Source organism: Erpetoichthys calabaricus (assembly GCF_900747795.2).
Source record: "Erpetoichthys calabaricus chromosome 1 unlocalized genomic scaffold, fErpCal1.3 SUPER_1_unloc_6, whole genome shotgun sequence".
Taxonomy (NCBI): domain Eukaryota; kingdom Metazoa; phylum Chordata; class Cladistia; order Polypteriformes; family Polypteridae; genus Erpetoichthys; species Erpetoichthys calabaricus.
In genome coordinates, this window is record NW_026261597.1 from 584,701 (window position 1) to 598,601 (window position 13,901).

Consider the following 13,901-nt stretch of genomic DNA (forward strand, 5'->3'; position numbering starts at 1 on the left):
GAAGAAAGATTGCCGCGATACGTGCTTAAGTTAAGCGCAGTGACTAACAACTGCTTGCAGTGCCTTATCGGAAGGATGCAATACATCGGCAGCGATCGTGGAAGCTCGGGCGAAGCAGTCGTGGAAGCTCGGGCAAAGCGGTCGTGGAAGCTCGGGCGACTTCGTTGTGTGAAACGAAGTTCGTTGTATGAATCATGAAATGAAGTTCGTTGTGTGCAGCGTTCGCTGTGCGAGGCGTTCTTTATGCGAGGCACCACTGTATATATATATATATATATTATACAGTATATACAGACAACATAAAAATGCTCAGTTCAGACTTCTGTGTGGGCAGAGCCCAAGATTTAATGAAGGCTGCTACTTCTTTTCGGCTGCTCCTGATAGTGGTTGCCACAGCGGATCATTTTATTTCCATATCTTCCTGTGCTCTGCATCCTGCTCTGTTATACCCATCATCTTCATATTCTGTCTCTCTTCACATCCATAAACCTTCTCTTAGGCCTTCCCCTTTTCTCTTTCCTGGCAGCTCTATCCTTAGCATCGTTTTCCCAATGTACCCTGCATCTCTCCTCTGCACATGTCCATACCAACACAATCTCGCCTCTCTGACTTTGTCTCCCAAACGTCCAACTTGAGCTGACCCACTAAAGTACTCATTTCTAATCCTGTCCATCCTCATCACACCCAATGCAAATCATACCATCTTTAACTCTGGCACCTCCAGCTCTGTCTCCTGCTTTCTGGTCAGTGCCACAGTTTCTAGTCCATTTAGCTGGTCTCAGTACCATCCTGTAGACCTTTCTTTTCACTCTTGCTGATACCCGTCTGTCACAAATTAATCTTGACACTCTTCTTCACCCATTCCACCCTTCCTGATTAACTGATAACAGAATTCTGAGAACCAACAGTACTGAATGTTCAATCAAAGTAGTGAATACTGTTGACACACAACTGGGAAAGATGGCCTCCTTCTTTTTCTAGCCTGTCTTGACATCAGCTTTAACTAAGAGGATGTTATAAAAATCAAATGTGTTCAGATCTTGATGATGCAGTTTGAATTGAATCCTGTTTTTTTTCTCCACAGAGAAAAAATCTGCCATTTACTGTAATGTATAAATGGATGTGAAAGAGAAGACTTGCGAGGCCAACATGAATAGCATGGAGGAGAGGACTGTAAATTTTGAGGAGGAGGACTGTGAGTGGGAGAGTGTCCATCCTAAACAGGGGAGTCTGAGCATTAAGGAAGGGGACCATGAACTGGGGTCAATGAGTAAAGAGGAGTCTTCTATCAATGTAAAATATGAATCATTACAGTCGGACACAAAGACGATTGAAGAAATTTCATCTCCTAGAACTTGGGGAGGTCAGTCACCACCTAAGACATCATCTGAAACAAGTAAGTGAAAAATAAAAATGGGTGTACATTTTAGGGTTAGGGTTATGGGCTTGAAAGTGCTGTCTTGTGCTTTTTAACACTAGAATTATCAAAGTCTATGAAAAATCTCGTAAATCTGTTCCACCTTAAATCCCTTTGCACCTCTCCGTTAAAGTCTTTTGTCTTGTAAATGTGTTGATAAGCAACATGCAGTCTACTATCACATCCCCCCCCCCCACCGCCACACAAAGTTTTCTCAGCTCAAATCTGTTTACCTGTGTGTCAGTCGCTTAGAGTTGTATAGAGTAAATACTATATCGTTATTTGAAATACATGCATTTCATGTGTGTTCCTTGTCTACAACGATCTATGTAAACACATCATTAAAACAGAAATATTTTTCATGTTTTAGTAATAATTGACAAAAGGTAGACATGAAGCGTATAATGTGTGAACCTTGAAGTCCAAATATCAAATAAACACTTTCACAAAAGGTACAAGTATAACACAACAAGTGCACTTTTATTCAAGAATATAACTGCAGAAAAAGAACCCGCGTTAGGGTGCGACATTGATACGGACGTAATTTGACTGCTTTGGTGGCGTAACTACTGACTGGTAATCAAAATGTCATGAGTTTGACTCCGGACGACTCCATTTTGAGAAGTGAGCTGCTCTTATTCTTACTATTTAAAAAAAAAATGAATCAGTTTAAAGACTTGTGGGGTACTACTCAGAATGGTTCAATTTAAAGAAAGCAGTAACGTGGTTCCTTAGGTTCAATGAAGTGCTACTGCGTCTGAAAGAAGAGAGAAAGTCAATCCAATATACAGTCAGTCAATATGGACACGGCCCAGAAAGACAAAAAAACACTAAACAAAGAACATATCAAGGAATGCAAATCAACAATGAGGCTGAAGCCACTGTCTCTGAAAGACTTGATTAAGGCAGAGAATGGACTTATTCACCTCCGTCAATTATAAGCTTATCCAGAAGAGGTCACCTCTTTTAGGTCTATTTTTTTTGTTTCTTTTCTCCCAGGGCTGAATATTTTTTTAAAAACTAACTTTTTTTTTTAAAAAAAGAACACAAAGCAATGGTTTAATACATCAAATCAACAAAAATATTTATTTTTGACAAATGTTACTGTCTTGCATGTTGTTTGAGCCTGCATACTACTGTATATGATGTCACATACTATGATTAAAAAAATTGCTCTGCATACCTGTTTGTCTCGTCTGACAGTAGCTGAAAAGCAACATCAGGAGAGAGCAGCCTGAAGTAGTCCAGCGGCTGGTAATCTGTCGTGTCCAACAGCAAACCATGCTGTTTTGTGAAGTTCGATCGCCAGTTTGGCTCCCATGGATCAATGTCTGGGTTTTCTTGCCACATGAACCTTGTTGTAGGTACATCAGCTGCGCAAATGCACTCAGCTGGCCGCCGATCAGCTGGGGTGGCATTGGATAGTGTCCGATCAGCTGATGCCAGTTCCTCACTCTCTTGCTCGATCAGCGGTAATGCGCAAAACATTGTCTGTGGAGTATTTTGTTTTCTGCACTCGCTTCGCTGCCACATGAGATTGTCGATGCCATCTTGCCTTTGTGTACATTTTGTAACTCACGCACACGCAAGGATAAGATGTCGAGTCAATGAGTCTAACATTCCTCCAAGCAGAGAGGGAATGTCTGTGACGTAACAGTGAGTTTTGTCACCATTAACAGCTATTGTCACCCTCTACTCCTGGATGTCGACTTTTGTCAACATGTGCCCTCAACCTCTCATGTCAACAAAAGTCGAAATCCACCCTAAAAGAGTTAAAGCTTTGCACAAAAATCAGTAAAGAAAAGTAGTAAAATCAACAAACTAGACCCAGTCCTGCAAGAAGGAGTATTGAGAGTTGGAGTAAGACTCAGCAAATCTGCTATGCCAGAAGAGGCAAAACATCCATCCATCCATCCATTGTCTTCCGCTTATCCGAGGTCGGGTCACGGGGGCAGCAGCTTGAGCAGAGATGCCCAGACTTCCCTCTCCCCCGGCCACTTCTAGCTCTTCTGGGGGGAATCCCAAGGCGTTCCCAGGCCAGCCGAGAGACATAGTCCCTCCAGCGTGTCCTGGGTCTTCCCCGGGGCCTCCTCCCGGTTAGACGTGCCCGGAACACCTCACCAGGGAGGCGTCCAGGAGGCATCCCTGATCAGATGCCCGAGCCACCTCATCTGACTCCTCACGATGCGAAGGAGCAGCGGCTCTACTCTGAGGCCCTCCTGGATGACTGAGCTTCTCACCTTATCTTTAAGGGAAAGCCCAGACACCCTGCGGAGGAAACTCGTTTCAGCCGCTTGTATTCGCGATCTCGTTCTTTCGGTCACTACCCATAGCTCATGACCATAGGTGAGGGTAGGAACATAGATCGACTGGTACTTTGAGAGCTTCGCCTTGCAGCTCAGCTCCTTTTTTCACCACGACAGACCGATGCAGAGCCCGCATTACTGCGGACACCGCACCGATCCACCTGTCGATCTCCGCTCCATTCTTCCCTCACTCGTGAACAAGACCCCGAGATACTTGAACTCCTCCACTTGGGGCAGGATCTCGCTAACCAACCCTGAGAGGGCACTCCACCCTTTTCCGGCTGAGGACCATGGTCTCGGATTTGGAGGTGCTAATTCTTATCCCAGCCACTTCACACTCGGCTGCGAACTGATCCAGAGAGAGCTGAAGATCACGGCCTAATGAAGCAAACAGGACAACATCATCTGCAAAAAGCAGTGACCCAATCCTGAGCCCATCAAACCGGACCCCCTCAACGCCCTGGCTGCGCCTAGAAATTCTGTCCATAAAAGTTATGACAGAATCGGTGACAAAGGGGCAGCCCTGGCGGAGTCCAACTCTCAATGGAAACGGGTTAGACTTACTGCCTGCAATGCGGACCAAGCTCTGGCACCGATCGTACAGGGACCGAACAGCCACCTGGTGGTGAGTTGGCTTCGATGGTGGGGGAGGATGCCGGTCAGGCGTGGTAGGCCCAAACGTGTTGTGAGGGTCTGCTGGGAACGTCTGGCAGAGCCCCCTGTCAGAAGTAGCTTCAACTCCCACCTCCGGCAGAACTTCGACCACATCCCGAGGGAGGTGGGGGACATTGAGTCCGAATGGGCCATGTTCCGTGCCTCTACTGACCGGAGCTGTTGCCGTAAGGTGGTCGATGCCTGTCGTGGAGGCAATCCCCGAACCTGTTGGTGGACACCGGCGGTGAAGGATGCCGTCAAGCTTAAGAAGGAGTCCTACAGGACCCTTTTGTCCTGTGGGACTCTGGAGGCAGCTGATAGGTACCGGTAGGCCAAGCGGAATGCGGTTGCTGAGGCAAAAACTCTGGCGTGGGAGGAGTTTGGGGAGGCCATGGAGAACGACTTTCGGACGGCTTTGAGGAGATTCTGGTCCACCATCCAGCGTCTCAGGAAGGGGAAGCAGAGCAGTGTCAACACTGTATATGGTGGGGATGGTGTGCTGCTGACCTCGACTCGGAACGTTGTGGGTCGTTGGGGGGAGTACTTCGAAGACCTCCTCAATCCCACTAACATGCCTTCCAATGAGGAAGCAGAGCCTGGGGACTCAGAGGTGGGCTCCCCCATCTCTGGGACTGAGGTCACCGAGGTGGTCAAAAAAAACTCCTTGGTGGCAGGGCCCTGGGGGTGGATGAGATACGCCCGGAGTTCCTCAAGGCTGTGGATGTTGTAGGACTGTCTTGGTTGACACGTCTCTGCAACATCGCATGGACATCAGGGACAGTGCCTCTGGATTGGCAGACTGGGGGTGGTGGTCCCCCTCTTTAAGAAAGGGAGACCGGAGGGTGTGTTCCAACTACAGAGGGATCACACTCCTCAGCCTCCCTGGAAAAGTCTATTCAGGGGTCCTGGAGATGAGGGTCCGTCGGGTAGTCGAGCCTCGGATTCAGGAGGAACAGTGGTTTTCGTCCTGGTCGCGGAACAGTGGACCAGCTCTATACCCTTAGCAGGGTCCTAGAGGGTGCATGGGAGTTTGCCCAACCAATCTACATGTGTTTTGTGGACTTGGAAAAGGCATTCGACCGTGTCCCTCGGGGAATCCTGTGGGGGGTACTCCGAGTGTATGGGGTACCGGCCCCCCCTGATAAGAGGCAAAACACCCTGCAATCATTCATAAGAATTCACATATTGCTACTGTCATTATCCAACACTTTCACTGAGAGCATGGACATTGTGGACGTAACTATATGCTAGCTCAGTTACATCAGAAATATTGGGTCCCACAAGCCAATTCAGCTATTAGAAGGATTATTTCAAAGTGTATTACATGCAGAAGATACAATGCACAAATAGGTGAGCAAAAGATGGCCGATTTGCCAGAAGATCGTCTACTCCCAGACCAACCACCCTTTACCAGTGTTGGAGTCAATTATTTTGGTCCATTCCTGGTAAAAAGAGGACGAAGCCTAGTGAAGACGTACTTGCCTAACAACTAGAGCAGTACATTTAGAAATTGCATATAATTTAGACACTGGTTCTTGTATCCAAGTCTTATGCTGATTTATTTGTAGAAAAGGACAAGTTAAAATCTTGCGCTCAGTTAATGGAACAAATTTTATTAGAGCAGAAAGAGAGCTACTAGAAGCAGCTGAAACTCTTGAACAAAAAAAAAAATTGCAATGACATGATGAAGAATGAAATCAAATGGAAATTTAATCCACCAATGACCTCTCACCAAGGCAGAGTGTGGGAAAGACAAATTAGAAGCATAAGAAAGGTCCTGAATTCAGTACTTAAACAACAAAGTCTAGATGATGAACATCTCCACACAATGATGTGCGAAGCAGAATACATCCTAAACAAAAGACCCCTCACAAAGGTATCAGATGATCCGAATGACCTGGAGTCACTGACACCAAATCACATGTTACTACTCAAGACAAAACCCAGCCTTCCCCAAGGAATTTTCTCAGAAAATGACCTTTATGTCCAAAGCCGTTGCAAACGAGGACAATACCTCTCTGGTTTGTTTAGGAAAAGATGGACTAAAGAGTATTTACCAATATTTCAAGAACATCAAAAATGACTCACACCAAAAAGAAACTTAGAACCTTGTGACGATGTTCTCCCTGTAGATCAATCAGTACCCCAAAGTTCCTGGGTAATGGGGCGAGTCATCAAGACACTGCCAGATATGAAAGGAGCAGTAAGAAGAGTTTGTATGCCGACCAAAACCAGCACACTGGACAGACCTGTGAACAAACTGTGCCTGTTCCAGGAACCAGCAAATGATTAATGAAATGAAAAGATTAAGTTTTGCTCTTACAGTAGAATTTTTAAGTTTTATAAGTTCGGTTTAAGTTCATTAAAGTAGTTTAACATTACTCAGTAAGAGCCTTAAGTAATTGATTTCTGCCCTAGCATAAACAATTAGTGGCCGGATGTGTAAGAGCCATTTCCTAGTTACATAAGATACATAAATGTTTTACTAAATGATAAGTGCATAATCTATGGGAGGTTCCTGTAACCCCCATCAGTTGAATTGAATTGGTATATTCCAGCTATTTCTAACTGCTCTGACTAAACATTATTCTCAGTTAGTGATCAGCCTTGCCATGTGTAAGGTGTTGAGGGCACATGGTTTTATACCGGGCCTTTCGTGTCTTGCATGCCTTGTGTGCGTGTTTTGTGTGCCAAGTAACATGTAAGACAAAGCACTTAACTGAAAGTGCTGCACCGTACATTTAAAGCATACAGAAGTAGCTAAGAATCTTTAAGTATAGAAACAACTAAAGTTTTACAAGAAAAGTTAAGTTTTGAGAAGATACATTTTTTTCTTGTTTGCCTTTTATTCTACGTGTGTAACTACTTTTTTCTTTATTCTTATGTGGATTATTTGCTTTTCACTTTCACTAAATATTTTTAAAACAAACTTTTGGACTGAGATTTCTTTCGGTATGCATTTTACCCGTGCTTGAACTCGCCTTACACTCCTGTGGCTACAATTAGAATTATTGGAGTTCCAGATGATGTTCAGAGTGGGAATATGTTCAGCTTTTTGGTTTCTGACCATCTTAAATTTGAGGCGTGAAATTGTGCGGGCACATAGAATATAAACCAGGGAATGAGACAGTGCACATCTACATCCAGTCATCATCGAGCTGCTTCGCTATTCTGACTGAGTTACTATTCTGAAAGAGGAACTCATCCATTCAAATGTAACTTCTGAAGGATGGAAGATCTACGTTTACTGCCAATTACTCAGTCCACACCACACAAGGCCACGTCTCTGGTGATCACAAAAGCTCCACAGATTGGGCTTTCTGGCCAATCCTCAAATGTCCTTCCCAGGAGGCAGCGGCTTTTCACCAACCCTCAACAGGCACTCGATGTCCATCCATCCATCCATTTTCCAACCCGTTGAATCCGAACACAGGGTCACGGGGGTCTGCTGGAGCCAATCCCAGCCAACACATGGCACAAGGCAGGAACCAATCCCGGGCAGGGTGCCAACCCACCGCAGGCACTCTATGTCCTTGACTCCTTAATGTCACTGGTGATTGGCTGCTTTGATTGTTTTATGTGTGTTGTTGCAGTACTGCTTGGACATTTTCCTGGATGTTGATTCATAATTACTACTACTTTTTTTCATATGTGAATTTTATGTGTACGTGTGATTAGATACTCACTGGAGGCTGTGAGGGGTCAGGACATGAGCCTTGCATACGCCACATATTCTCAACCCACAATGGTTTAATATTTGCTTGCATGTCATATTTATCTTCAGATGTGCTTTTTCATATTTTCACTTCATTGACTCTTGTATTGTGAATGTTGGGGTCAGGATGGGATTGTTTACTGAGCTCTCTCCATGTTTGCCCACTCATAAGCAGAACCTGGTGATTTTTACCTTTGTTTATTTCAGAGACCCCCATTTTAGTTTTTTGCATATACAGTTTAGGGGTGGGATTCTGGAGTTACTGTCTACATTATACATGATTATTGGTGGGGCTACGGAGTGAACTCATTTGGCACCTTGTAATGTATTTAATTTGCAGTTCTCCTTTATTGCTGTTCTTTGTTTTCCTCTCTCCTGTCTAATCTCTGTGTCTTTTCTTGGAGTTTAAGGTTGCTCTCTTATACTTGCAATCATTCAAGTGTTGCTGATTTATTATCTTTGAGCTAGGCTGATACAGCCTGTTATCAAGAATCATTTCTTTTGTTTAAAGACATTCATCCAGCTGCCTCAAGGTGGTACTATGTGGCTGTGTCCTCCTCTGCCCCTTGTAAAAAAACATGGAGGTTTGGGCCGAGTTCACTATGCTGTGTCTCTGAAGGTTTGTGGTTCTGGAGGTGTTTCAGAAGGCAGGTTTTATGTGTTTATGGAGACTGGCTGAAGAAAAATCAGTCCGCATACAGTAATATTGACAATCTTGAGAAGCATCTGAATAATCTTGAAAATACACCCGTGTGTTTCTGATCCAGTAGAGAAGCTCAAAATGACTCTAATCAGAGAGAAGGTAAATGACCATCTTGTGCGGAGTTGAGAATTCATTTCATGTGCACTCGTTGCTATCTCTCTGGTGCTAAACTGAGCAAGCTGTGAGCTCTTAGACTGCACAGATGAGATTTGTTAGCCTCCATGTCCTAAGAGTAGAAAAATTACAGTGATAATACAGATATATATAGATATAGATAATATCACTAATTACTGCTTGGAAATTAATGAGGTTTATTCATTCATTTATTTATTTATTTATTATATAACCCCCATTTTCGGAGTGATTGATGTGCTTTTTAATTTTTTTAATTTACCAAAACTCTCACAAAATGATTCTGCTTTTCTGGAGGTCCCTTTTTTAACTAAAGAAATTAAATGTATTTGCAATAACAAAAAATGCCCCTGACGCAGTTGGTACGAAGACAGAAGTATATTTTGCATTTCAGCCACAAGTGTCCAGTTTGCTGTTTCAGTTCGGGAGTCATGTGGGTTTCTGGGATTTTTCAGTGACCTGTGTGTTTTATACATTTATGTTTTACTCTGTTCTCATTGTATATTTAAAGCTTTTTCCTTTGCTATCCTCTGCCTCTTAAAATCAAATAACAAAAAAAAAAAACACACATTATGGAGTCAGGTGGCTTTGGACTAATCGTTTACAAATATTAAGACACATTCTGTTTAATAAAAGTGCATTTCACATGTTTGACGTGACACTCTCCAGTATAATGAAAGGTGAAGATTATCATACCTTCTGCCTCCAGTAATTGTATAATTTTATATAATATTTTAAGAATATGATGACAACATGATGATGGCAATCTGTAATGTATTAAAAAAATCAATTATTTTACTGATTGTGACTATTTATTTTACTGTTTAAACATTTTACATTACGCTCATGTATTTAACAGTTGTTAATTTTGTTTTCATTTTCAAGTGTCAATTCATGTGCTACTTAAGTTTGCTAATGCTTATGAAAAATTGTTAAATTAAACCAACATCTATTTAATGTTGTAAGATAATGTCAGTATTAAAGCAGTAGATTAAAAACTAATTTTGTTTTTTTTTTTTTTTTTTTTTTTTTTTTTTTAACTTTATACAGGAATCAAACTTCACTGCTGTTCTGAATGTGGCAAACAGTTTTCACAAAGAAGCCATCTTCTACACCACCAAAGAATTCACACAGGGGAGAATCCATATTGCTGTTCTGAATGTGGTAAAACGTTTTTACAGAAAAACAAGCTTCAGAGCCACCAAAGAATTCACACAGGGGAGAAGCCATATGACTGTTCTGAATGTGGCAAAAATGTTTTCACACAAACAGTATCTTCAGCGTCACCAAAGAATTCATTCAGGAGAGAAGCCGTATTGCTGTTATGAATGTGGCAAAATGTTTTCACACAAACGGTATCTTCAGACCCACCAAAGAATTCACACAGGAGAGAAGCCGTATTGCTGTTTTGAATGTGGCAAAACGTTTTTACGGAAATACTATCTTCAGAGCCACCAAAGAATTCACACAGGAGAGAAGCCATATTGCTGTTCTGAATGTGGCAAAATGTTTTCACAGAGAAAGGGTCTTCAGCACCACCAACGAATTCACTCAGGAGAGAAGCCATAGTGCTGTTCTGAAATATTTTTATGGAAAAAATGAGCTTCAGTGCCACAAAAAAAAATTTGCACGGGGAGAAGTCATATTGCTGTTCTGAATGTGACAAAAAGTTTCCACAGAGGCGCAATCTTCACAGCCACCAAGGGATTCAGAAAAGAGAGTAGCTTTTTTGCTGCCCTGAATGTGGATAACAATTCTCTTGCCATGGTAATCTTCAGACGGACATTAAAACTCACACAGGAGAAAAACGTATTCCTGTTCTGAATGTGGCAAACAGTTTTCACAGAGAAGCAGTCTTCAGAGCCACCAAGGAATTCACTTAGGAGAGAAGCCGTATTGCTGCTTCGACTGTGGTAAACAATTCTTTCTCAGTAGTTATCTTTAGAGTGTGAAAGTAGCACTATGTAAGCGCCTGACCCGGCACAGACTCACACTGAGGCACGTGTATAAAACACCAAGACTCATTTTCTTCACCTGTGGGGCACGTCTTCCCTGTGAACCCCACAGGCAATACACAGTCCCAAAAGCACTCCAGAACCAAACACAACGCTCCCTTCTCAAACCACCACTCCTCCCTGGCAACCTCTTTCCTCCCGATTCTGGCCTGAGTGGTGGTTGCCGGCCCTTTTTATAGCCCACCTGCGTGCTCCAGGTGCTTGATCACCTGCTTCTGATTGCACTGCTGGGCAGAGCTGTAGAGTTGTCCAGGCCGGCTCAGGGATCCATGCAGCACCCTCTGGCGGCCACCCCAGATCCCAACAGGGTTGTGGGGAATTCAGGTACCATCCTCAGCCATGGAGGCTGCCACCAAGCGTCCTGGAGCAGGTATTGAGCAGTCCATGATTGATCCCCAAAACAAACATCGAAGGGGCATCCCGGCCGGGTCTCAGGAGTTACACGTTTTCACCATGAACTGATCTTCAGAGCCACTAACGAATTCACCCTAGGGAGAAGCCATATTGCTGTTCCGAATGTGGGAAACAATTCTCGCACCATAATAATTTTCTGATACACATTAAAATTCACTCGAGAGCGGAGCCATATTGCTGCTTTGAATGTGGTAAACGATTCTCTCTCTGTAGTTATCTACAGAGACACATTAAAACACACAGCGTAGAAGCTGTGTTGCAGAAAGGTTTTACAAAGAGGCTGGTTTCAGAGATACCAAAGAATGCATATGACAGAAAAAAATTATGGAAACTCCCCTACCTTGTCCACAGATGAACACTGTACAATATGCTAAGCAGCAGAAAAAAGAATTTAAAAAGTTTGATTGAAACAAAAAAGAACAAATTGGGGAAACTACAAGTAAAGTGGTAAATACACTTCCCCTTCCTCCCCCCCAACATCCTCCTGTGAACACAGTTTGCCCCTCATAAACAATGCATGGGTAAGTTCTAAGACTAAAAGGTGAACACCTAATCATAGTTGCACAAAACAGTGGCTTGGATGTAAGGTGGTTCACATCATAAATAAAAAAATATTGCAAAAAATAATCCATAGTTGTTGCTTCTACCAAAGAAAACTGTGAACAGTCACACATTTTGTTGCTGAGTTCGAGATACTGATTGCTGAAGAATTATACACTGCACAACACAACAACGTGGCCAAGCTCATTTGCTGGAAACTCTACAAGAAGTACAACTTACCAGTACCAGAAAGACACTGGGACCACAACTCCGCCCACACAATGGAAAATGAGGAGGTGAAGGTCACTTATAGCACAGCAATACTGACTGACTGAAAAACCAGATGTAATAATCAAAGAAAGCCTGGATCATAGAATTATTAGTTTCTAGTGGCTTCTCAGTCCTGCGAATGGAGAGGCTAAAAAGTAACAAAATACCAAGAAATGCGGTCTGAGATGTGCCAAATGAAATATGGGACAAAAAATAGTGCCTGTTGTTCTAGGATCAAGATGACTGATGAAGAAAAACTTTCAGGCCCATCTTCACAAATTACAGTAACTCCTTATGATCTGCAAAAAGAAGCCTTAGTAGGAACAATGCAGGTTGTACATTGAGTCCTTGTGGCAAACTTAAGAGAATGAGAAATTATTACAATGAGACTGTCCTGACTAAAGAGTGAAGTTCAATCCTGCTTTGATAGTAAACACACCAAGAAAATTTGGAAAAATTAAACCTGAGAGAAGTAATGATGTTGTTCTGAATGTGGTAAACAATTCCTACACAGAAATACTCTCTTGTTCCACACTAAAATTCACAAAGGAGAGAAGCCATGTGTGTTTTGTGAATGTGGTAAACAGTTTTCAAGAAGGAACAACCTTTTGGATAGAACAGCAACATTTATTTGTATTGCACATTTTCTTATAAACCATGTAGCTCAAACTGCTTTACAAAATGAAATAAAGAGGAATATAAAACAAGATCAGGCAATAATACTATACAGTATGTAGCAATGAAAAAGGTAACATTGAATGGCTAGCAGGACAGAAAAAGAGCAACAGTTCCAGTTAGGCTGATAAAACTTAATCTGCAGGGGATCTAAGGCAAAACTACCACAGTACGGCCCGGACCCCACAGGACATTCTGCCTCAATTAGTCCTCATGGTTTACATGCTTCACATGAAGAATTTGATGATGATGATGGCCATGTGGACATATGGGACACCTGCCATTCAATCCATAAACATGAGGCAGTGTGGTGGTGGAGCACATCGTCACCACAGAAGAAATGGAAAATACAGCAGAGAATAGTACCGATTAGTATGGAACTGCACATCACAGAGGAACATGAAAATGCAGTGCCCATATAGACTAACAGGGATACAACTAAAATGTAGCTTTGATAAAGCCTTTTTTTTTAAATTGTTGTACAGTATTAGCCTGGTGAATTTCTATTTTAAAGTATTCTAAATTTTAGGTGTGTAACAGCAAAAGGCCACCTCACCAATTCTTTTCAGATTGGCTTTTGAAATTGTAAGTAGACCTTCATTTGAAGATCTGAGGTTATGACTGGGAGTGTAAGGGGACAGATATTCTAAAATGTAGGACTGGGTGAGATTATTTATGGCTGTGTAAACCATTACAGTCGATCTTGATCTTACAAACAGGTTCCATTCCAGCAGTCTGTTTGTAACTCCATTTTGTTCACAAGTCCAGCACGTATTGGCATCTGTTGATAAGTGTTTTAGTTTCAGACACCTCTTGATTTGGACCTGTAAACAGTTTTTTTTTCAGTAGTTTTTAATGTGTTTTGAGCAGCTTACAAGTATTGTACATGAAATAAAGATTATAATAACAAAAATAAGATCTTCCCACCCCTACTGCCACCACTTGGCGGACATGCAAATGTTCCTTAAGTGATAATTTTGATCTTAAGGACAACTTTGTTCATATATATGAAAGTTCACACCTCAAAGTTCATAAGCAGGGGACTATCTGTTGTAGTATT

The 13,901-nt window shown here is 42.4% G+C and overlaps 1 protein-coding gene across 1 annotated transcript in view; it reads left to right on the forward strand.

Annotated features, from left to right (window-relative positions):
* The first annotated feature begins 1,093 nt into the window (after positions 1-1,093).
* LOC114645209 (gastrula zinc finger protein XlCGF26.1-like) overlaps positions 1,094-13,901 on the forward strand; it is a 64,850-nt gene continuing 52,042 nt past the window's right edge. The window contains 3 exon segments of the mRNA XM_051921941.1: positions 1,094-1,396; positions 9,978-10,177; positions 10,179-10,494. Coding sequence (XP_051777901.1) covers positions 1,117-1,396; positions 9,978-10,177; positions 10,179-10,494 — 796 coding nt within the window. The 5' untranslated portion in view covers positions 1,094-1,116.